Genomic DNA, 23,737 nt, shown 5'->3' with positions numbered 1-23,737 from the left:
TTTTAACAACAACAAAAAAACTAAGCCTTCCATTTTCCCTTTAATACTGTTTGCTTTTGCGTTTGCTTCAGTTATCATACTGAAGCACTTTGGGTCCCTCCTTTCCTTTTGTATAGATAATTTCTTATTACTATGAATTACTATGAATATTACATTTGACATCTTGAATTTATAAAATCCTAGGAAAAGTTGATACCACCTTAACTTCAGTACTGTATAAGGAAGTCTCGCCCATATTTCTTTATCCCCTTGCCATTTTGCTGCTATGAAATACACCCTCATATTTCTTGGGCCCTGTAGCATCATTTTAACCTTGCTTTTGATGCACTTGTCATACAATAATATGGAGGACAAAATAGGATTATCAGGCATGAATACCTATTACTCATTCATATACTTGTACAAAGATCTTTCTTTCTATGTATTGAATTTTTCTTCCTTATGCAGCCCTTTGAGGTAGGGCTGGCAATGAACATCTTAGCTTGTCTGGGAATGTTTTAACTTCATTCTTGTTTTCTTGGGTAACAGTTTTGATAGAAAAAGAGAGCGGCCAGGGTCTGGGTGTCAAGAAACAGGCTTTATTGGAAAGTGCAGTTTGCTGAGCTTCTCCAGACTGGAGGAAGAGCAGGGAAGTGGAAAAGTGGAAGAACTCCAAGACAAACCCTCGGGGGTGGAGTCTGGTGACTCAGTTGGGAGATCATTGTAACTTGTCCTGACTAGCTTATGTGTAGCCTCTGGCACACACACAGGAGGTTTTGGTGCTCTGTGGGAAGATGTGGGGGTGGAAAGAGTCTGTGAGCAAGAATCACGGGAAGGAGACGCTCACAGTGGTCAGGTGCTGTTTCATGCTCAGCTGGATCCATCATTCCTGCCTTTTGATAATAGGGAATAGGGCCGGAGGTCTCATCTTCTGCAACTGCTTCCTGCTGCTGGACAGGCACAGTGAAAACCTACAGCTGTCCTGCCTTGGCATGGCCCAGTGAGCGCGTTAGGGGTTGGAACCCAGCCACATACAGCTCCATAAGGTTTGACTGATGGAAGGCATACATTCATTCCTGCAAAAAGGTTTTGAAAACAGCAAAACAAACAAGGCCCAAAGCACAAAATTATACCTATTAAACGGAGAGGTTCCAGTAGTGACAGAAACCAGGGGGCCCACGATTTCCAAGAGCCGAAAATACTTTTCCATACGGATCCCATGTCTCCTAACGCCTTCCGTTGGTGTTGGATTCGTTCCTTTAGTTGTTCTACCTTTTATGTAACTATGCCGATTCATTAGCAAAGCAACAACAGTCCTCTTCTAGGACATGAGGTTCCCCCTCTTTGCAGGAGCTTGGTCAGGGCTTGCTTATTTTGTAGTGTCATGCCTGCCAGGGAATTGACTTGAGGTCCTAGTGCTAAAAGAGTATGGCCTATTTCTTCCATATCCACACTAAAGTCTCTTGATAGTTTGTAGTAAAAATGAGTAGCAGTTTCAGCGTCTCCCATTCCAGTTCCCAGAGCTGCCACTACCCTATTCTGTTGAGAATAGGGCTACTAATGCTCCTCTGTGTCTATAGGAAAAAATGTGAGGGGATTTAGATGTGTATTTCAGTACAGTGTTTTCCATGTCCCGTTCATCTAGGAATATTACATCTGGAATGAGAAATACTGGGATGCATCACCCTATCCATTCACCTGTAGACAAGTGTGGACAAATATGTCACATAGGAAAAATATTCCAGGTGAGGCACATTGAGTCTCTGTATTTAGCCAAAAGAAGGTTTGACTACAGGAGTTGGTAGAGACATTGAAAGGTTGTCACCCTTCAGGGCTCAGGAATCAGAGAGTGTCCTGATTGAGAAAGAGAAGTACTTCAGTGGTCACTGATCCGATGATAGGGCATACCTTAGTTATCTTGGTTCCTGTATTAGGTGTTAGTCATGAAGATGGAATTGGAGATGTTAGATATCTTCTTTGTTGGAGAGAGAGACATAACCAATACTGTATGGTGTGTATTGTTAGTCTAAGAAATTTGGAGGGTGGTGTTACGAAGAACTGATATTGATGTCTGTGAATCAGCGTGTTGTGCTATTTTCCTGAGTCTGGCTAGACATATTGGTTTGTGTGGAGATGGAGTTTTAGCTAGCTCCTTGAGTCTTTAGCGCTAGTTTGTGTTGTTTGTATGGGAGCTTCGTAGGTTATTCTGCCCGTTCGCTACCTTCTTTCCGGCACCTATGGAACTGTGCAAGTTTGACACGTTCAGGGAAAGATGTGATGGTATATAAAGGATGACAATTCCCTGGCCGTCTGGGGGTAGGGTGTGGGGTTATAATAGTCATGGGGCAGAAGGGAACCTGTTGTCCTCCTATTAACGTAAACATGGGAGAGCAACTAAGAGTAAGAGTCCAGTATACACCTATAAGTAGACATTTTTGGCATTGGCTCCGATCTTTCAGGGAAGCAGCTTCTAGACTGATGCCAAAAAGAAACCTAGTAACAAGACCCCCAATGAGACATAGGAGACTAAAGGGGTCTCCTGAGACTAGAGTAGAACCGTGGCCCATTGGACAAGCTAACACAGCGGGTTCTCTAATGGTAGAGAGACAGTGGGGCTAGGCAGCAGATTAGAAGGAATGAGAAAAGTTCCATTTCCTCACAGGAAAATAACATGAAGGTACCCTGAAAAACAGAGGTCTTCAGTATACTGCAAGATGTCTCCAGGGGTGTTGCCTTGAGGATAGACCAGGTGACATCCTCGGGAGTGCACTCAAGGACAGTGAGAAATTGGTGCTGCAGAAGTGTGGGCATCCGTCTCCAGTAGAAGCTGAGAGAGCCCATGAGGTAATGTAAGCTTGTTGGTCCAGTATTTGGGAGGAGTAGGAATTGGTGGATAGAGCGATTTTCCTATTAGATGGATTAGATGAGGAAGATGGAGGTTTGGGAGGGAAAGGTTTGCTCATTGAAAGGTGGTACCAGGAGGTTTTCCTGACAGTCTCACTGCTGTGGAAGTAGTTAGAAGGACCATGTATGGCCTTCCCACCTAGACGCTAGGGGACCAGGTTGTCTCGATTTTAGTAATACTTGTTGTCCTAGGGAAACTGAAAAACGTACCTCTTCAGTGGGATAAGGCAGAGGTAGGTGCGTGTACGCTTGTGTCCTGAGAATGTGTCTGACAAGGTGGAGCGTGGGTGTCTCGTCTCCTAGCGGAGGGGAAGCAGAAGGGAGGATTTCTAAAAGGAAGGGGCTGCTGTATATTCACTCAACGGGCTGAGAAGGAGAGGTTTGTGAGTGTGGCTTATACGCAAAAGGGCAAGAAGTAAGTAAGTCCAGGGCAGATAAAATTTGAGGAACCGTTTGGATAAGTGAGATTTAAGGATGGGATTGGCTTTTTCTACTTTTCCTGACAATTGAGGGCGGTTAGGTACGTGTAGATTTCATCGCACGTTGAGAGCCTGAGCGGTAAGCTGAGTTACCTGGGAGAAGAAGGCTGGACCATTGTCTAACTGTAGGGAGGCTGGCACGCCAAAACGGGGAGTGATTCATCTGTGAGTACTGGGTGACCTGCTTTGCCCCTTCTGAGGTACAAGGGAATGCATCTACCCATCCTGAGAAAGTGTCAACCTTTGGGAGTAGGTGGTGGACCCTTTTATGCGGGGCCATGTGTGGGAAGTCAATTTGCCAGTCTTGTCCAAGAACAGGTCCCCTTGTCTGGGGAGTGGGAAATGAGTGGGGGTGAATTCCTCCCTGAGACGATGTCATGGAGCAGTTAGTACCATCCTTGGGAAATTTGTTAGAGCAGTGTGGACAGGCGAGGGTGAAAAAAAGACGGGCTTTATTAGGGTGGTACCCCACATGCAGAGAGTGTAATGTACCTCAGTTAGAATGGACGTTGCCTGGGTGTCTGGTAAGACTACCAGCCTCCCATCAGGATCCATCCATCTTTGGATTGAGCCTCTTTATAAAGAAGTTCTTGTTTCTTTGTAGGGTTGAAATTAGGGTGGCCAGGAAGGATGGCCACTGGTTGTAGATCATGTGGTGTTTAGGATGGCCTTTGGGGCTTCAGTGCCCACCCTGTTATTTCCCACTGCTGTGGGGTCCCTAGAATGTTGATGTCCTTTTCAGTGAAAGATAGATAAGCTACAGGAGCGAAGGGGGTCCTATTTCCTGGCCTAGAACTGCCACAGCCTTACTGTGAGTTTCAGTCACACAGAGGGAAGGGGCGGGTTAGACTGGGAAGAGAGAGGGCAGGCGCTGGGAGCAGGGCAGATTGAAGTGTTCTCTGTGGCTTTTCAGTAGATTTTGCTGAGTCTAGAAGTTGAGTGAGATCCTCTCTTGCCACTTCATGAGGCGTTTAGCTAACATGCTAAAAGTGGGACTCCACAGCCTGAGAGAGCCCACAAGGTTTAGAAAGGAGAGCACGTCAGCTTTTGTAGAGGCAGTTGGAAGGTGAGCCAGAAGGCATTTGCTGTCTGCTGTGATCTCTCTGGAGTGTTTTATGAGTAAGACCCACAGATAGATGACAGAAGGGAGAGAAAGTTGGACTGCGATGGGGGACACTCTCTTGTCTTCTAGGAAATTTAGAACATTGGTGTGATGGTTGAGTCTGGAAGAGTGGTCCCACATAGCAGGAGGTCATCCCCAAAGTGGAGGAGAAAGCTGGGGGAAAAGTCTAAAAACAAGAGGTACATCTCTAGGGCTTGACTGAATAAATGACAATTATTTATGAACCCCTGAGGTAAGGCACCCCAACACAGTTGTCTGGATCCATCCAGGTGGAAGCCAAAAGGTGTTGATCCCTTTTTATCAGGATGGAGAGTAAAGAAGGCATCCTTTAAATGTACGACTGTAGTGTATAGTACCGGGCGGCATAGAAGAGAACAGAGTGTAAGGGTTGGCAGCGATGGATGGATAGGCAACACAGCTGAGTTGATGGCTCTAAGATCTTGAACAAGTCTATAGCTGCCGTCACATTTAATAGCTGGAAGAATGGGCGTCTTATAGGGAGAGTGTGTGGGCAAAAAGAGTGTTTGAGGAGTTTCGAAATGATGGGTTTGAGGCCCTTTAGGTGTCAAAGAGCTATAGGGTGTTGAGGAACATTAGGACATTTCTAGGGGTCTCTTAATGTGATGTAAACAGGCTGGAGATGCAAAGCAACGGAGGGCTGGGTGGCATCCCAAACGCGAGGATGAACTAGAGCACATGGTAAAGTGGGATGGGTGGGGGGTCTCGGGTCACTAGAGTTATTTGGGGAGGGATGGAGGCAGGACGCGTGTCTGGTGTGGCTTGTAAGAGAAGCTGTAAGTTTGGAGCGTATGGGGCCCCTGGTAAATGAAATGAAAAGTTACCACTGTTTTGAATCCACTAAGAATATCTCTGTCCAGTAGGGGGACGGAGCATTTGGGGATGACTAGGAACTGGTGTGAGAATTGTACATTATAAAGGGTACATAAGAGTGGCGTGTAATGTGGGGTTCTGAGACTATAGCTACAGTAGTCGTGGGTGCTGAAGAAGTCTGTCCTGAATGTTCAGGTAGTGCTGAGTAAGTGGCCTCCATGGTCTAAAAGGAAAGAAATGGGTTTACCTGAGAGGATGATCGTTACCTTGGGCTCGAGATGGGTGATGCAGTGGGGCCGTTGACCCTGGGCACCGTCAGTCCTTTATTGCCAAGCCTAGAAACTCTGACAATGAGTTGCTTTGAGCTGATTGCTTAGGGGTGTCATGGAAGAGGTTGTTCTTCCTGCGCTCTGTCGAAAAGGGCAGTCTACCTCCCAGTGTGGGCAAGGCTTCGATGGCGTGAGATGAGGATTGGGATATTTGCGTGCCCAGTGTCCTTTTTCGGGAGCATTTAAAACAGGGTCCACGTGGCACACTCATTTGTGGCCCAGTGTTTACTGGTCTGGATCCATTCCTATTGTCCTGAAGGGCGTTAGCTAGCATCTGATATTTAGCTTTGTCCCTCTAGTTTGTCTACTTTTTCCTGTTCCTCTCGATTACTGAAGCCTTTAAAGGCCGCAGGGAGGAGCTTGAAGGCCATTTTCAGTGGTTTAGTTTCCTCCTGTCTGGAGCTGACTGTGAGATGCAGTGTGAGTGAAGTCAAGCAGTGCCGCCTGGTACTGATGGATCAACCCTGGCAAACTTAAGACTAGCTCCCGAGAGGCCAGAGGAAAACTGGGAAAGGTTTTCCTTTGGGTCTTGACGGACTTCTCTGCTCTTCTCACAATGGACTGCTGTATTTGCCGCCTGTTGCAAGTCCCCAGTGAGGTGTGTAACCGTGCCATCTCAGAGAGTGCAGGCCCTCTGACCAAGGTGGAAATTCCAGTTAGGAACTCGGTCTATTCCGGTCCCCGTTCCGGGCCTGAGTTTCAGCAGCTCTGTTGAGCCGCCACCCAGGCTCTCTCCCTGTCTTTGAGGGAAAAGGTAATTATAAGAATAATATCAATATCGTGCCAGGTAAGGTCATAGGACTGAGTGAGATATTCAAACTCTTTCATATAAATGTCCAAGTCAGAGGCAAAAGATCCCAGAGGTTTCTCCAAAGCAGATACGTCAGGAAGAGAAAAAGGAAGGCACTTGAATTCCCCCTTCCCCCCCCCCCCCCACTCTCCGCTACCTCACAGAGAGGCAGGAGCGGGGCAGGGTCTGAAGGTGGAATCCTCGTGTAAATACAAGAGACCTTTGAGTCAGGAAGAGCCTAGCATGGATGGATGGGTGAGGGATGGAGATAATGGTGGCCGAGGGCAGGGGTCAGATAAATGGAGAAAAGGTTGAAGTTGTCAAGGATTTTGTCTTACTTGGATCCACAATCAATTCTTATGGAAACGGCAGTCCAGAGATCAAAGCATGGATTGCATGGAAGCTTTGTGAATCTTTTTGGGTGCAGACAGTCCCATCTGTCTCCCTTGGAGAAACCGGTGGTTTTGACGGCTGACCCCACATGTAGTCACACAGTCCCAGTGCTTACTTGACGGCATCACCAGGATGCGCGCACACGCTCCATGGATCCTGGAAGGTTTGCACTGTGGGTGTCAGAGCAGAAGGCTGGGGTCCCGTCCCTTCGTCCGGGCAGTGGGTAGTGGCTGGGAAGCAGGTTCTTTCGCTGGGTTTGCTTTTCCAGTTTGTGGCATTCTGTCGCCTGTGTGGCCTGGGGGATGGGGAGGAATGGTGGGAAAGGCAATCGTCCTACAAATGCAACATGTCATTTTTCATTTTTGAGTAATTTATGTTTTAAGTAATACATCTAATGAACTTGTGATTATTGTGATATGAGTGAAAGTTTACAGACAAATTGGTTTTCCATTCAATTAAAAAATTTTTAAGTCATTTTATTGGGGGCTCATACAACTCTTTTTAAAAAAATCATTTTATTGGGGGCTCCTACAACTTTTATCACAATCCATACATACATCCACTGTGTCAAGCACATATGTACATTTGTTGCCATCATCAGTCTCAAAACATTTGATTTCTACTTATGCCCTTGGTATCAGCTCCTCATTTTTTCCCCTCTCTCCCTGCACTCCCCTCCATGAACCCTTGATGATTTATAAACTATTATTATTTCGTCATGTCTTATACTGTCCAACATCTACCTTCACCTTTTCTGTCGTCCATGCCCCAGGGAGGGGATTATATGTAGATTCTTATAATTGGTTCCCCCTTTCTACCCCACCCTCCCAGTATCGCCACTCTCAGCACTGGTCCTGAAAGGATCATCTTCTGGATTCCCTGGGTTTCCAGTTGCTATCTGTACCAGTGCACATCCTCTGGTCTAGCCAGATTTGTAAGGTAGAATTGGGATCATGATAGTGGGTGGGGGGAGGAAGCATTTAAGAACTAGAGGAAAGTTGTATGTCTCATCATTGTTACATTGCACCCGGACTGGCTGGTCTCCTCCCCTCGTACCTTCTGTAAGGGGATGTCCAGTTGCCTACAGATGGGCTTTGTGCCCCCACTCTGCATTCCCCCTCATTCATAATGATGTGATATGTTTGTTCTTTGATGCCTGATACCTGATGTCATCGACACCTCGTGATCACATAGGCTGATGTGCTTCTTCCATGTGGGCTTTGTTGCTTCTCAGCTAGATGACCGCTTGTTTATCTTTAAGATCCCAAATGCCGTATATTTTGATAGCTGGCCACTATCAGCTTTCTTCACCACATTTGCTTATGCACCTGCTTTGTCTTCAGTGATCATGTCGGGAAGGTGAGCATCATAGAATGCCAGTTTAATAGAACAAAGTGTTCTTGCATTGAGGGAGTACTTAGAGTAGAGACCCAATATCTATCTACTACCTAAATACTAAACCTATAAATATATGTACATAGATCTATTTCCCCATCATATATAAATATATTTATTTATGTACATGCCTGTACTTAGACCTTTATAAATGTCCTTTGCCTCCTTAGTTTTTCCTCTATTTCCTTTTACTTTCCTTTTGTCCCACTATCATGCTCAGTCTTCATTTGGGTTTCAGTAATTCCTCTCAGTTACATTGTCCTTGATCAAGCCCTACCAGGCTTCCTATATGCTCTTTGCCACCTATTTTTGGTCACTTGGTGTTCCTTTATCCCTGGGTTTGTTAACACCATTTCCTTTTCCCCAACACCCTATCTACTATGTTCCCCCGGAACCATCAGTCCTGTTGTTTTCTCCTCCAGATTGTTTATCCAGCCTATCTTATCTAGATAGACCTGCAGAGATAATAATATGTAAAAAAAACAAAAAACAAACAAACAAAAAAAACAAGATAGAATAAAGCAAGGCAAAAAATCCCAAAAAACAAAACAGCAACAACAACTAAAAACCAATGACAAGAGGGGGGTGGGGAGGGGAGGAAAGCCTGTAACTAGTTCAAGGGCTGTTTGTTGACCTTTAGGAGTATTTTCCAGTCGATTCTGATGGGGTGCCATGCTCTGGCCCCAAAGTCTTATTTTTGGTACTCCCTTGGGACTTCCTTGCTCTGCTCCCTTTGCTGCTCTGTTGCATACCCTTAGTGTTTTGCCTCGGTGTGGTGGGGTCAGATCAGGAGCATTTCTTACACCGTGTCTCCAATGTTGTCCCCTGTAAGGCTATGGGTCAGTGAGGGATGTCGTGTCTTATAGTGGGACCTGTCCTATGGTCCTCTCTGTACATTGGCTTCTCCAAGCAGGGATATTGTCCTCAAGGCTTGGTGGGCCAAGATGTGCTCCACTCTCTCTTCCTCCCCCTTCATTTGCTCCACTGTGCTCTGATCAGGCATGTCCCACTCCCTGAGCTGTAGTTTCAGTGCTGTCCTCTGAAATGAATTCTTATATGGGGACTGGGGGCTGTCCATGTAGTTGGGATTGGGGCTGGCCCCTCAGACCTCTCTGCTGGTTCCCTGCTTCATGCTGGACTGTTGCATTCACATATTGGAGCACTGGGTGGAAGTCAGGTCCCTCTTTCCCTGTGGAGATATAAACAATGCCCTCCCCTTAGGTGGGTTAGTGCCGTTCCCCTGCTACCCTTTTTTCGCCACCTTATTTTTCGTTGGCTGTTGTTCTGATTTGCATCTCTCTAATGACTAGTGATCATGGGGAGGGGGGACTGTTGGTTACTTGATATCTTCTTTGTTGCAGTGTCCGTTCATGTCCTCTACCTATTATAATTGGTTTGTCTTTTTCTTCTTTATGTGTTGAAGTTTTCTAGAAATTTCAGAGGTTATCCCCTCGTCCAATATGTTATTGTGAACACTTTTTCTCAATCTCTAAGTCCCCCTTTTACTTTTTTAATGAACACAGAAAGTTTTAATATCTAACTTTTTGCAGGTTCTAGTCATCTGGGAGTCCTGGTGGCTTAGTGGGTTCGGTATTGGGTTGCTAGGTTACAAGGTTGGTGGAGAAAGTTGGGGCTGTCTGCTTCTGTAAAGATTTCCAAACTCAAAATCCTAAATTAAGTTGATATGCATTGACATCAACTCAGCAGCAATAAGTTATGTCTTGGTTTGGGTATTACCCAGTGTATTTTAAACATACTATTCAGTGCCCTTGTATTTGATATATTTTAAATTTTTCCTGTTGACTTCCAATTTTATAGCATTTTGATCTGAGAAAATGTTTTCTTGTATTTAATTGTTTTAAAATTTATTTTGACTTGCTTTGTGGACTAAGCTATGGTCTATTATAGTCTTTGGTGGAGTTTTCTATATAAACCTATCAAGCCTGTTTGGTTGATTGCATTATTAAATCACCTGGTATCTTTGTTGAGTTTCTGTCTAGTTCTTTCCTTCAAGAGCAGTGTATTAAAGTCTACTAGGAACCCTGGTGGTGTAGCCCACATAGTTGGGAGTTCAAAATCCCCAGCAGCTCTTTGAGAGAAAGTCTGGGCTTTCTATTCCCCCAAACAGTTACAGTCTCAGAAATCCACCAGGGGTCGCTATGAGTCAGTATTGACTCGATGGCAGTGAGTTTGGTTTGGTTAATTGACATTCCACCCTTTTAACAGGTGGCATATGAACAATGTGCTGAAGGAAGAAGTTCAAGCTGCACTGAAAGCATTTGCCAAAAACAGGGCTCCAGGACTTGATGAAATACCTATTGAAATGTTTCAACGAGCACATGAAACAATGACAGCACTTACTCATCTTTGCCAGGAAATTTGGAGGAGAGCTACTTGGCCAACTGACTGGAAGGCATCCATATTTGTACCCTGTCAAAGAAAGGTGACCCAAAAGAATGCTCACATTATAGAACAATATCATTGATATCAGATGCAATTAAAACATATCTGAAGAGCATCCAACCAGGGTTGCAGCAGTACACTGATAGCAAGTTCCCAGAGGTTCAGACCAGATTCAGAAAAGGGGTTGGAGCAAATGATATCATTGCTGATGTCTAGCGGATCTTGTATCAAAGCAGAGAATACCAGGAAAAAAATGTTTACGTGTGTTTCATTGACTGTGCCAAAGTATTTGACTGGTGAATCATAACAAACAACGGATATCCTTGAGAAGGATGGGGATTCCTGAAAGCTTCCCTGTGATCATGCGGAACTTGTACATGGATCAGGGAGCACTGCCTGCTTTAAAAGCACGAAAAGTATGTGTCACAGTTGTATCCTCTCGTCATACTTAATCTGTATGTTGAGCAAATCATCAGAAGAGCTAGATTATATGAAGAAGAATATGGCATCAGGATTGGAGGAAGGCTTATTAACAATCTGAGATATGCATTGACACAACACTGCTTGCTGAAAGCGAGGAGGACTTGAAGCAATTGCTGATTGAGATCAAGGGTGTAGCCTTCAGTATGGATTGCAACTCAAAGTAAAGAAGACCAAAATCCTCACAACCGGACCAGTAGGTAACATCCTGATCAATGGAGATAAGAATGAAGTTGTCAAGATTTCATCTAGCTTGGATCCACAATCAGTGCTCGTGGAGCAATCAGGAGATTGAAAGGTGTGTTGCATTAGGTAAATCTACTGCAAAGACCACATTAGAGTATTGAAAACCAAGGATATTACTTAGAGGAGTAGGGTGTGCCTGACCAAAGCCATGATATTTTCAATACCTAGAATGTATGTGGACATTGGACAAAATGATCTGTCTTGGAAGAAGTACAGTCAGTGTGCTCTGTAGAGGTAGGATGGTGAAACTTCATCTTACATACTTTGGACACATTGTGAGGATAGACCAGTCCCTGGAGAAAGACATCATGCTTGGTAAAATGGAGGGGCATTGAAAGAAGAAGGCCCTCATCAAGATGGGCTGACATGGTGGCTGCAATAGTGCGCTCAGGCATGGGAACAATTGTGAAGGTGGCAGGACCCACAGTGCTTCATTCTGTGCAAAGGGTGGACTGATTCAGTGGTACCTAACAACAGCAACTAGTACTGTGGATCTGTCTTATTTCTCTTCTCCGTTCTGTTAAAGTTTGGTTTATTTATGTTGAGGCTGTTTCACTGGGTGTGTAGATATTTCTTATGGTTACCTTGTCGGATTGATCCTGTCATAATTATGTAATGCCATTGTCTTTCTTGGTGGTGTTTGTTTTAATGTCTATTTTATCAGAAAATAATATTGTCCCTCCCCTTTTTAATTGCAATTTGCTTAATTTATATTTTTCCATTGATGTGTAGTGTTTTTTAACCCAACAATTTTATTGGCACATAATTCACATATCATATAATTAAACAGTTCAATCGTTCAGTGACATCAAAGGGAATTGTACAATCACCACACATCCATCGTAGAGCCTTTTAAAAAAATCCATTCTGCTACTCTCTAGACTACTGCAGTGAATTTATTTGCACTCAGTGCAATTACCTGTATGTATATGTTTACTGCTTACCTGTATGTGTGTGTTTACTGCTTACCTGTATGTATGTGTTTACTGCTTCCCTGTATGAATGTGTTTACTGCTTCCCTGTATGAGTGTGTTTACTGCTTCCCTGTATGAATGTGTTTACTGCTTCCCTGTATGAGTGTGTTTACTGCTTCCCTGTATGAATGTGTTTACTGCTTACCTGTATGTATGTGTTTACTGCTTCCCTGTATGAATGTGTTTACTGCTTCCCTGTATGAATGTGTTTACTGCTTCCCTGTATGAGTGTGTTTACTGCTTCCCTGTATGTGTGTGTTTACTGCTGGAATTGCTGTGTTTCTTGTTTGTGGTACTGATGGTCTCTGGGTAAATTATCTTTGTGCTGAGTTCTTTTGGCTGATGATTTTCTTAGCATTTCATTTCCCATTGCTGTTGGTGTTGTTTTCTAGTAGTTTTCTATTTTACTTCCCCAGGCTCAAAAATCTACTACAGGCTACAAAGAACTCCCAAAAATCATTATGAAAAGATTTATTAAAGGAAGCTAACAAATTGTAATGCCAGTGCGAAATGCTCAGGGTTGAATTATTTATCAGGACATGTGACAGAGTTCTTTCAGGTCTGCTAATCAGCGTCCAGTGGGGTGTACCCCTCCTCTTGGAGTCCCAGTGTGTGAAGGCATTCAGCTCAAGCTCTGTGGGTCAGCAAACCCAGCTCCTTCAGTTATGCCCAGAGGCACCCCACTCCAGTAAGTGTCAGCCTGAAGGCACTTAGTCCACTTCAGTAAGTTAGCTGTAACATCTTCCCCAGTCGGTGCCTAGAGTCACCCACTGTGCAAGCCAGCTTATGCAAAGAAGCACTCAGCTTTACCTGCTCTGCGGGTTGGGAAGTCCTTCCCTCTGTTCCAGGCTCTGGCTCTTGGTTCTGCTGCTGCTCCTCGGATGGTACAGCTGTCCTCTGGGTCCAGGAGGTTCACTGCTCAGGGATCTTGGGTCTAGAGGACTCACTCCACTCCTGGCTCTAACTGTGAGGATGGTGGGAGGGCGGGTGGAGTTGTTTCCTGGGACCAAGAAAAGAAGTGGCCAGGGAAGAGGAAGGGGGCAAAGAAAAGAAAATTGGGGCGGGAGGGGGGAAAGAACTCAGAAAGGTAAGGAAAAGCAATATGGCACTGCCAATGAGGAGAATGCATTGACTCTCTGTTGGCTCCGTGGGGCATATCCACTCTTAGGGGTTTACCCCACCAGGAGGTGTACAGGGTAAGGAGGGGTCATACCTCTGGTCACCGATCTCTGACATGGGTGATGGTGCCATACTGGGCATGTAGAGCCCCTTCAATGGTGCTGCTTCTAATAATCCAAAAGGGCTTGGAGGTGGTGGTGGAGGTGAAGGTGGAGGTGGGGGTGGTGGTGGCGGCGGTGGCGGTGGAGGTGGCGGTAGAGGTGGAGGTGGAGGTGAATGGATTCTTGTTCGCTCTTTCATTTGGGCTCCTCCCCTTGTTGATATTTCATTGACTTCTTTTTATCTTTTCACTTATCAGGCCATGGGTTCCAGGATTTTTCATCAATATCCATGTCACTTGTTTTCTTGAGTCTTTATTGTAGACGTTCTGGGTAGTGCCTGCCTAGTCTGCCATCTTGGAATTCATCAGTGACTTGATTGATCCTTGTCTATCTGTCATTCCCCACTGCTGTCCTCTACTCTTTGATGGAGTCCCTCAAGGCCACGTACTGTTTTCTGGTTGGGGAGGGCTGGAATTAGGATCTTCTTTACTTTGCCATTTTCACAGAATAACCCCCTTTCTGTCTGGTTTTGAACTTCTTCTAAATCAACCCCATTTGTCTTCATGGGTTCCGCGTATATCTTAAAGACCGCACTTTCCCTTTCCGCTGCAGTCTGTATTTATATTCAGCTCTCCCTTTCTTAATAAAGTTAGTAGTAGTATTGTGTTTTCCTCCCCAAATTCGAGTGAGCAGTCTCTCTCTCCTCTTCCCCACGGCTGAGATCTTGACCTCGAGGCACATCCTAGGCAGCACTCTTGGTTCCTCCTCAGGAAAACATTGATGTGAAAACCCACACGCCAGAATATACATCCAGACTTTGCTCTTTGGTCCACATTCAACTTGAACGTTTTTAAGACTTCTTGGCGGCCAGGAGGGTCAGGGCCCATGGCTCACACTTGGGGGGACAGCTCTCCAGACTGCCCCGTGGAGCTGATGGCCGCGGGCAGTGGCATGCTTGACACGCTCGCTCCGGGAGGAGGAACAGGATCACAGGTCGGTGATGGCCTCTTCTCCCCCGCAGAGCCTTGCCCTCCAGGTGCCAGATGCTCCTCTTCTCGGCCACCTTCGAGGACTCCGTGTGGCAATTTGCTGAGCGAATAATTCCCGACCCTAATGTCATAAAGTTGCGCAAAGAGGAGCTGACTCTGAACAATATCCGGCAGTATTACGTAGTGTGTGAGGACAGAAAAAGCAAATATCAAGCCCTGTGCAACATCTACGGCGGTATCACCATTGGCCAAGCCATCATTTTCTGCCAGGTAAACTGTGTGCACTTTCAGCTCGCTCAGGCTAGGCTGCCTACAGAGAGAGAGAGAGGTAGTTCCCCTGTACTAACCTAGCCAGTGGAAACCATCACAGAAATGTATTTGCATTCTTAAAAAGAAAGTTCTCCCACTGATGAGCTTTATAACTTTGGGCAAGTTACTTAATTTTTTAAGCTTTTGGGGTCTTTTAGTAGTTTTAAATGAAATGAGGTGTCTAATTAATTAAATTGTGAAAAGCAAATGAACAGGATTAACAGAATGGATCCTTTACAAGAACCAAACCCAGACCATACTCACTGGCCTAGGGGTCCAGGGGCCCTGTAGGACCAGGTAGAACTGACCCAATGAGTTTAGATGGTAGCTGTTTGCAGGAGTAGAAGACCCCATCTGTCTCCCATGGAGTGGCTGGTGGTTTTGAACTGCTAACTCTGCATATCATAGCCTAAGACCTAACCACTACACCACCAGGGGTTCTATTTAGAAGAACGGGGGGGAAAGAAAAGTCCATAGTGTAAGGTTCCTCAAAACTGAGGGAGTGGTGACACAAACACTGCCGCCCTGCCGCTCCCCTGCGATCCCACTCTGCAAGCACGGCACCAGCAAACCCCACCCATCCGCTTCCTCTCCTCATAGGACTGGGTGGGGGGTGTGTTTCTCATAGACTCGCCGAAATGCCAAGTGGCTGACAGTGGAGATGATGCAGGATGGACACCAGGTGTCTTTGCTTAGCGGGGAGCTGACCGTGGACCAACGTGCATCCATCATCCAGAGGTTCCGGGATGGGAAAGAGAAAGTCCTGATAACGACCAACGTCTGTGCTCGGGGTATGTATAAACTCGGGGTTGCTCAGGCATGATGTGCGGGGGGCGGGGCTTACAACATGCATGGAAAAATATCACGGAGTTTTTCATGAACTTTTGAATGATTTTAAAATGTATGATAAAATCCACTCTTCCTGTGTAGTGAAATGACTTTCTTCAATATCTCAGTTGTGTAATTACCACCACAGTTGAAATACAGAACATGCCCATCGCCCCAAATGTTTCCTAGCGCTCCACGGCAGCCCATTTAGCCCTCCCACCACACGGCAGACTCTGACCGCTGTCTGCCTCTCATTCCTCTTCAGAGCGCCATGTATATTACAGCATGCAGGAGGGAGCCTTTTGTCACTGACTTGCTCCACGTCATCAGTATCGTTACGTATCTGTTCCTTTTTATTGCAGAGTAATTTGTTCCTTTGATGAATATCTGCATCATTTTCAGTTTGGGGCTATTTTTAATAAAACCATAGTAAGCATTTATGTATCGGTTTTCATGTAGAAAGAAATAGGTTTCCCTGTCTGTTGGCCAGACCACAAGGTGCAAACCTGCGGGCTGTTCCCCAGGAGACAGATGAGGCCCCATAAAGTGGTCCGTGCAGGCTCAGAAACCACTCTGAGCAGTTCCACTCTGTCCCGTAGAGTTGCTGTGCGATCATAAGGGTGTGTTACTTTTACAAAAATACATGCAAAGCACTTTTCCAACACGTTGTTGCATTCCCAGCCACAGGATGAGAGAATTCCAGTTGCTTTGTGTCTTGGCCAGCAATCACTGTTGCCAGCATTCCTGCCAGGTAACATTCTAGTGGAATGTAGTATGTTTTATTATACATGTAGAGTGTTTTATTGTAGCTGTAATGTACATTTCTGTAGTGACTAGTGAAGTCGAACCTCTCTCAGGTCATTTTAAAGCTATCGATTGCTGGGGAAACCCTTGGTCTGTTTTAGAGAAATGCCTCTGAGCTTTTTCTATCCTCCTGTATCCTTGAGAAACCGCCAGGCTAGCAGTGGCCCCAGAGTACAGCGCTTTGCAAAAACCTAAACTGCAAACGCACAGCCATCGAGTTGATGCTGACTCACAGCAACCTATGGGACAGGTAGAACTGCCCCTGTGAGTATTCGAGACTGGACCTCCTTTTTTTTGGGGGGGGGATTTTTAAAATTTACTTTTTATTTCTTTATTTTTAAAAAATCCTTTTATTGGGGGCTCATACAGCTCTTATCACAATCCATACATACACCCATTGTGTCAAAGACATTTGTATATGTGTTGCCATCATCATTCTCAAAACATTTGCTTTCTACTTGAGCCCTTGGTATCAGCTCCTCAGGGAGTAGTGGCCTGAAGAAGGATGAGATCCCTGCCCCTACAGGGCTATCACCTAGACCAGCGCTTCTCAACCTGTGGGTCACAAGCCCTGAACCACCCTTCCACAGGGGTCGCCTAAGGTTATCGGAAAACACATATTTCCTTTGGTCTTAGGAACCAAGACACCGCTCCTCTATTTGTCTCCAGGTGGGTCTGCCCACATGCAGATACCTCCACATACGTGTGCCCGGTGTGAAGTACCCATGCTACTCCCTGCTTTAAGACAAAACTTCATTTGTTTGTAATTAGAAATAAATATTTCACAATATATATTTACATATTGTTTTTGTGATGAATCACTATGCTTTAATTATGTTCAATTTGTTACAATGAAAATACACCCTGCATATCAGATTCACATTCTAATTCATAACAGCAGTAGCAAAATGACAGTTATGAAGTAGCAATGAAAATAATGTTGTGGTTGGGGGGTCAGCACAACAGGAGGAACTGTATGAAAGGGCGCGGCATTAGGAAGGTCGAGAACCGCCGACCTAGACTCTTGTTGACTCTCTAACATTGTCCAGTAGAACTTTCCTACAGTGATGGAAACAGTCTATCCTACCCTGGTCAGTTGGTGGTCATTAGCCAATTGTGGCCATTGAGCATTTGACATGTAACCAATATAAATGAGGTAGTATCACCTTTCTACTTTTGATCTTAATTTAAACAGCACCATGGATCATGACCCAGCCAACTTGTTAATGTGGGGCCAGGAAGGCACTAGGGATCCCAGAAGTTCTCCTCGACAACCTCCTATTTGACAGGTTTTGACTGAAGAATAGCGATTCGGTTGGATGAGAATTTACAGTATGTTTGGGAAATAGCAAGAGCTTATAATTGGAGTGTTTCATGAATAGGTTATGGAAGCACACTTGTAGGGGTTACAAGTATTGTAGAATGTGCATTTCATCCCATAAACTTTGAGCAATTAGGTTCTGACCCCAGGTGCTCTGAAGGTTGCTGCAGTGACTCCCAGGAAGAGGAGATGAGTGGGCAAAGAGATCGAGAGGAAGCCCCTCTGACTGTTGTTTGAACAGCGAAGGCTTCACCAGAACAATGGCTGTGGAGTAAATGAAACTGGGGCGCTCTGCTGGATAAGGACAGAGCATCAGTGCGCATCTTGTGGGCTCCCTACAGCAGGATAGGAAAGGGGAGGTGCCTTTGTGGGCTTAGCGAGAGCGCCTTCCCTACATCTACCCCCCCCCACACACACACATACACACGTTCTGCATATTCAAATGCCTCTCTTATTAGCCTCTGCCCACGCTCTTCCACGTGTCATAGACACTCTGCACAAGTAAACTGCTGACCAAGGTGCCTGTTCCAATTATTCAAAGCCAGGTTCGAGTTATCATCCATTCTCTCTGTTTCTAAAATGAGAGAATTCCTTCCTTAAGTGTGGCACTTTGAATAACTAAGAAATATTTCCAAGAACCTACAGTGTTTTTCCTCTTCTAGGGATTGATGTGAAGCAGGTCACAATTGTTGTGAACTTTGACCTTCCTGTAAACCAAGCAGAGGAGCCAGACTATGAGACCTACCTCCACCGCATAGGGCGGACTGGGCGCTTTGGGAAAAAAGGCCTTGCCTTTAATATGATTGAAGTGGATAAGTTGCCCCTGCTGATGAAAATCCAGGATCACTTCCGTAAGTAGCACGGCCTCCACGGCATGAACTGGGCGCCTTCCCAGGCTGGGAAAGGCGGTGGTGGTGGTGTCCGTGCATCAGGCAGCCTGGGGTCCTGGGAAGACTGAGCAGGCGGCATCTCGCTCTTAGGACTGTTCCTCACGTGAGGCATTTGACGGCACAATTCTTACACGATGTTAAAGAAACCCAAGTGGAATGAATCTGAGCTCAGATTTACATAGTCATCTCATCCTGTGACCCAGCCTGGTGATGCACTGAGCTAACTCTGCATTGAGCTGCTAACCACAGAGTCAGCAGTTCAAACCCACCAACTGCTCCATGGGAGACAGATGAGGCTGTCTGCTCCCATGAAGATTTTTAAATCTCAGAGCCCCAAAGAGGCAGTGGTACTCTATATTAGAGGGTCACTGTGAGTCATAATCGACCTCCTATCAGTTTTTAATAATAATAGTTTTTAGTAGCATAGCCAAATCACTTTTTTTATCCCCCGTATGGTGTGGAAGGGACATGGGCTTTTGGGTCAGGCCTAGGTTTTCAGTTCCTCTTCTACCGTTTAGAGAAAGCTTTATATGCCTTTTATTGCCAAGCAGCCCTACCTTCTCACCCTCCTGCCCAGAGCAGCCTCCCCTGGAAGCATTTGGAGCTGGCCAGAGGCAAAGAACAAGTTCCGAACCCCGGTGAGATAGCTAGTGCTGTTGTGTTTCTCCAGATTCCTTGGGAATGAGGTTCCGATATATCTGTCTGTTCATTCATATAGCATTTGTTTGCCTTTATATTTGATGTGTTCACAATGAAGACTCCGCTGTCATGCCTGCTTTTAAGGCACACAATCCAACTAGGGAGAAGATACTTACTCTAACACACGATGGTATTTCCAAAGCTAGCGGTATACCCAGAGTACTAAGGAAACAGGGCATTTGTCCTGACTGATATTGGAGAAGCTTCCCAGTATATGAGGGGGGGTGACAGAGGTGGTGTTCAATGTACACCTGTGGTGATTTAGCAGGGTTAGGTCATTTCAGGCAGAAAGAAGAAGAGGCCATAAGACACAGAGGTGAGCCAGCATTTAATTGCCTGTGTGCAGGTAAAGATAGGAAGAACTGCCTCCTTACATTATAGAAAGTAGACTTTAAGGTGGTCGCCTTCTCCTTGGCCTGTCCTTAAAGGGGTAGGATCACCCTGAACAGAACAATAAAATCATTTGAGACTGTATTCTGAGCTGAACATCCATCCCCTCCTTCTTGCCCCAATGTCAGTAGCACAGTCTTGAATTCTCAGGTTGTCTGCTATCAGTATTGCAGCATATTGGTTGTACAATGCATGCCTTTGGACAGACAGACTGTATTCTGATAGAAGCGTGAAATGTAAAAGGTCCCCCATCCTGGGATGTGCTCCTCTCAAAGCGAACCAAAGGCCCCATAGGCCCCAGGTATGAGCAGGGAGCAGGGCAAGACGAACTCCAGAATCCCTTCAACTGTATCCCTGATTTTACTCTCCAGGGCACTGGCGCATAACCGTTTTGGAAGCATGGCCACTCTTCCCAGGAAAGTGTACACAGTCATGCCCAAGGAGGCTTCAAAAAGTTTGTGGGAAAATGCAATGAAAAGAGCATGGGATTTCCCCCCGAACTTTTGGAAGCCCCCTCATCTGGCAAATTTGGAAGATAATTCTGAAAGGTTTGCAGCCATTATTACATGGACAGTTCAGGGAGATCGGTTATGCATGCCAGGAGAACCGGGGCGGTTCTGGGGCACGGAGAAGGAACAAACAAGGCCTGCTGCTGGAACTACCGGAAGGGTGGGAGGCACCCAGGTGGCAATGGGTTAAGTATTGGGCAATTTGAAGCCATTAGCCACTCTGTGAGCCCTGGTGATATGTGAAATATGCATTGGGCTGCTAACTTCAAGGGCAGCACTTTGAAACCACCAGTTGCTCTGTACAGGAAAGCTGATTGTTTCTTACTCCCGTAAAGATTTACAGTGTCATAAACCCACAGGGGCAGTTTTATTCTGCCCCATAGGGTTGCTATGGGTTGGAACCATCTTGATGGCTGTGAGTTTGGGTTGAACTTGGGGCCGGTGTGCAGGAGAAAGACGAGGCTGTCTGTTCTCATAAAGACTTTCAGCCTCAGAAGCTTATGGAGCATTCTACTGTCAGACTTGCTTTATGGCAGTGGGGTTTTGTGGGAACCACCTCCTGATTTAGTTTTGGGAAGGGACCCGAGTGGAGGGAGCTTCAGTCTCCCCCATCCTCCACCCCCTCAGCTCTGCCCCTTCCCAGGCCCTCCCTTTAGCCCAGCTCTTCTCTGCCCCAAGGCATCTATGTCTTACCGACTGCCACAGTCAATGCCATTTCAGTTGTGGTGGTCAGTCATTGCAGTGCCATACCTGCCGCATCTGTTCAAGCGAGCGGCTCCATTTCATGCTTTCTCAAGGTGCCAAAGGGGTCACTTTAAATTCAGAGTTCTGTGGAATGAACTTCCATGAAGGTCGGGGCTAAGACCAGGCCCTTCTGTTTTATTTCTTCAGACAGCAATATTAAGCAGCTTGACCCTGAAGACATGGATGAAATTGAAAAGATTGAATATTGAAGAAAGAACTTGGTCATTCATGAATCATGCTCGCTTGTGTGAAAAGCAGCCCAGTGGTTTGGGGAGGTAAACTTTTCTGGTGAGCCCTTTTCAACATGGAACTGTCATCACTTGTGACAAAATAAATGTCATGATAGTCTTGTTTTAGGACGCAAGGTCTTTTTGAAGTAAGACTCATACTTCTTTTGAATAAAAAAGAAATCGACATGGCTTCTTATTTCTAATCTCTCTGAGGGTAAGTAGCTTTGCGGGGCTGTGGAGGTGTGTTGTTGCCTTGGTTCCATAGCGTGACTACATCGTACCTCTTGTGAGCGTTTGGCAGAGCCACCAGATGGCGATAGCGCTTTACTGATTTTTGTTTTGTTTGCGGGACTAGAAAGTCATGTAACAAAAACCCTCAAACCTGTTGCTGCTTCGATACCTTCTGACTTATGGCGACCTTATAGGACAGAGTAAATGGCCCAGAGGGTTCCAACGGCCACACCTTTCTCCCATGGAATGAGAAGCTGGTGGGTTTGAACCAGTGACTTTCAGGTTAGTATCCAAGCACTTGGAAATGGAAAAGTCGCATATCTTCAGACAGATCACTTGCACAATCATAATGATTTTCCTTTCTGCACCTCGCCATCCTTTCATGTGCATGTGTGAATACACACACACACATTCTCTCTCTCTCTCTCTCTCTCTCTCTCTCTCTCTCTCTCTCTCTCTCTCTCTCTCTCTCAATCTCTCAGGTGACCGTGCAAGGTAAAATCTTTTTAAAATGAAACAATTTGAAAGATGGAACATTTTGATTTTCTTTATGTTTCCAGTGATAAGCATACTTTTAAAACATGTTTCCATTTTGTTTCTTCAAACTTGCTGAAATCTAGTCAATTTCAGTTCGTAGCAATCCCACAGGATAGATTAAAACTGCCTTGGTGGGTTTCTGAGCCTGTAACTCTTTGCTGGAACAATAAGTCTCCTTCTCTCACAGAACATCTGGTGGGTTTGAACTGCTGACCTTGTGGTAGCCCAACACACGACCCACTATGCCACGAGAAGTTGTCGTCCGCCAATTATTTAGTAGTTTCTGAACATGTGGCTTTACTACAGGTGCTACTTTGAAAACAAGGACGGGATGGATGGTGTCGAGAGCCCACTTGTCCGATTAAAGTACATCCCAAGGAATCAGAGGGGGTTGCTTTTAAGAGCATCGTGGTAGATCGGAGAATCTTGGACACTTTCCTTGCAAATCCTTCTGAGATGCTTTTCATTTCTCACATCTTCTATTCAAAAGTGAACCGGCGCGCTTGAAAACACGAGGGTGAAGCTGATACTCTCCCCGAGAGCTGTGCAGGTGTCTCAGCCCACCCAGACCCCAGCTCCAGATCTCGCACAGGAAGCCGTTCCCAGAAGCAGCTTCAGGGCACGGAGAGTTTGTCCTGAATATCTGCTGTCACATTCCACTTCATGTTGCCCCTTTGATTTTTGTCCCTGTATCCCTGCGCGCAGGATCCAGAAATGCATGCAGCTCATCCGCATTCTACAGAGGAGATTTATCATCTGCCCTCTATAAGAAATACCACTATGGAAATGGAAGTAAGAAATTGCAGTGTCATCAGTCTGACCGGAAGGCACTTTGATGACAGAGTTGCATAATTAAAGTAGTATCATAATATAGACTATACGAAGGAGCCTCCAAAAGTTCATAGAAAAATGGAGCTTAAAGATAGTACAATTTTCCAAGAACTTTTTGAGTCCCCTTATGAGAAGGCATACAAGTTGTTAATGTAACACAGAGGAGATTTAAATCTCCTTTTTTATGTCATTTCTTTTTGTGGGTGTTGATATGCGCAGCAGAACAAACGGTAACTGAACAGTGACTACATGTCCAGTTCAGTGACGTTGGCTACGTTCTTCAGGGTTGACAGTCATTCCCACCCTCCTTTCTGACTCCCATCGCTAACTGTCCCCCTTCCCCCGGCCCCGGGGGTTCCTATCTCATCTTTTAAGAAACTGCTGTTAGTTTGAGCCCATGTAGGTAGATCTTAAAAAAGCACAATATGCAAGTCAAACATTTTTTACCAGTCACATCTCCTTCTATAAGCGAGAAATGCATATCATCACAGGGGGAGTTGCTGCCGTGAGACCATCCCATCCTCCACTGTGAATGGAGAAGTGGCACCCCCACGAGACCACCGAGAGGCACCGTGGGAAGAAATCCCTGGGCACCTACTCCCCAAAGCCCGTTGCTGGAAACCTGACGAAGCTCAGTTCTACTCTAACACAGGGGACTGTCATGAAAGAATGGCAGTACGTCAGCAGTTGCTTTGCCTTGGTTTCGTTTCTCATTCTGTCCTTGGTCCCACCTTGTGTTGTATGTAACCTGGGCCTCCCGGTGCAGTGCTTCAAACTCAGCTCACCACGGAATGACCAGAAGAACTTGGGAACACAATTTGCATCCTCCTGTACAAATAGACCCAACTCTGAGCGTAGAGCCCAAGAAGACACATTCAT

The 23,737-nt window shown here is 45.6% G+C and overlaps 1 protein-coding gene across 2 annotated transcripts in view; it reads left to right on the top strand.

Moving 5' to 3' along the window:
- Positions 1 to 21,238, top strand: part of DDX25 (DEAD-box helicase 25) — a 31,525-nt gene extending 10,287 nt beyond the window's left edge. For both annotated transcript variants that reach the window (XM_075527894.1, XM_075527895.1), the window contains 4 exons: positions 14,568 to 14,805; positions 15,473 to 15,635; positions 18,460 to 18,648; positions 21,177 to 21,238. In XM_075527894.1, coding sequence (XP_075384009.1) covers positions 14,568 to 14,805; positions 15,473 to 15,635; positions 18,460 to 18,648; positions 21,177 to 21,238 — 652 coding nt within the window. The remainder of the gene's footprint in view (positions 1 to 14,567; positions 14,806 to 15,472; positions 15,636 to 18,459; positions 18,649 to 21,176) is intronic.
- The last annotated feature ends 2,499 nt before the right edge of the window (positions 21,239 to 23,737 follow it).

The sequence above is a fragment of the Tenrec ecaudatus genome, chromosome 12 (genome assembly GCF_050624435.1).
Source record: "Tenrec ecaudatus isolate mTenEca1 chromosome 12, mTenEca1.hap1, whole genome shotgun sequence".
Taxonomy (NCBI): domain Eukaryota; kingdom Metazoa; phylum Chordata; class Mammalia; order Afrosoricida; family Tenrecidae; genus Tenrec; species Tenrec ecaudatus.
The sequence above is the reverse complement of the archived record's forward strand: the minus strand, read 5'-3'. Positions and strand labels throughout refer to the sequence as shown.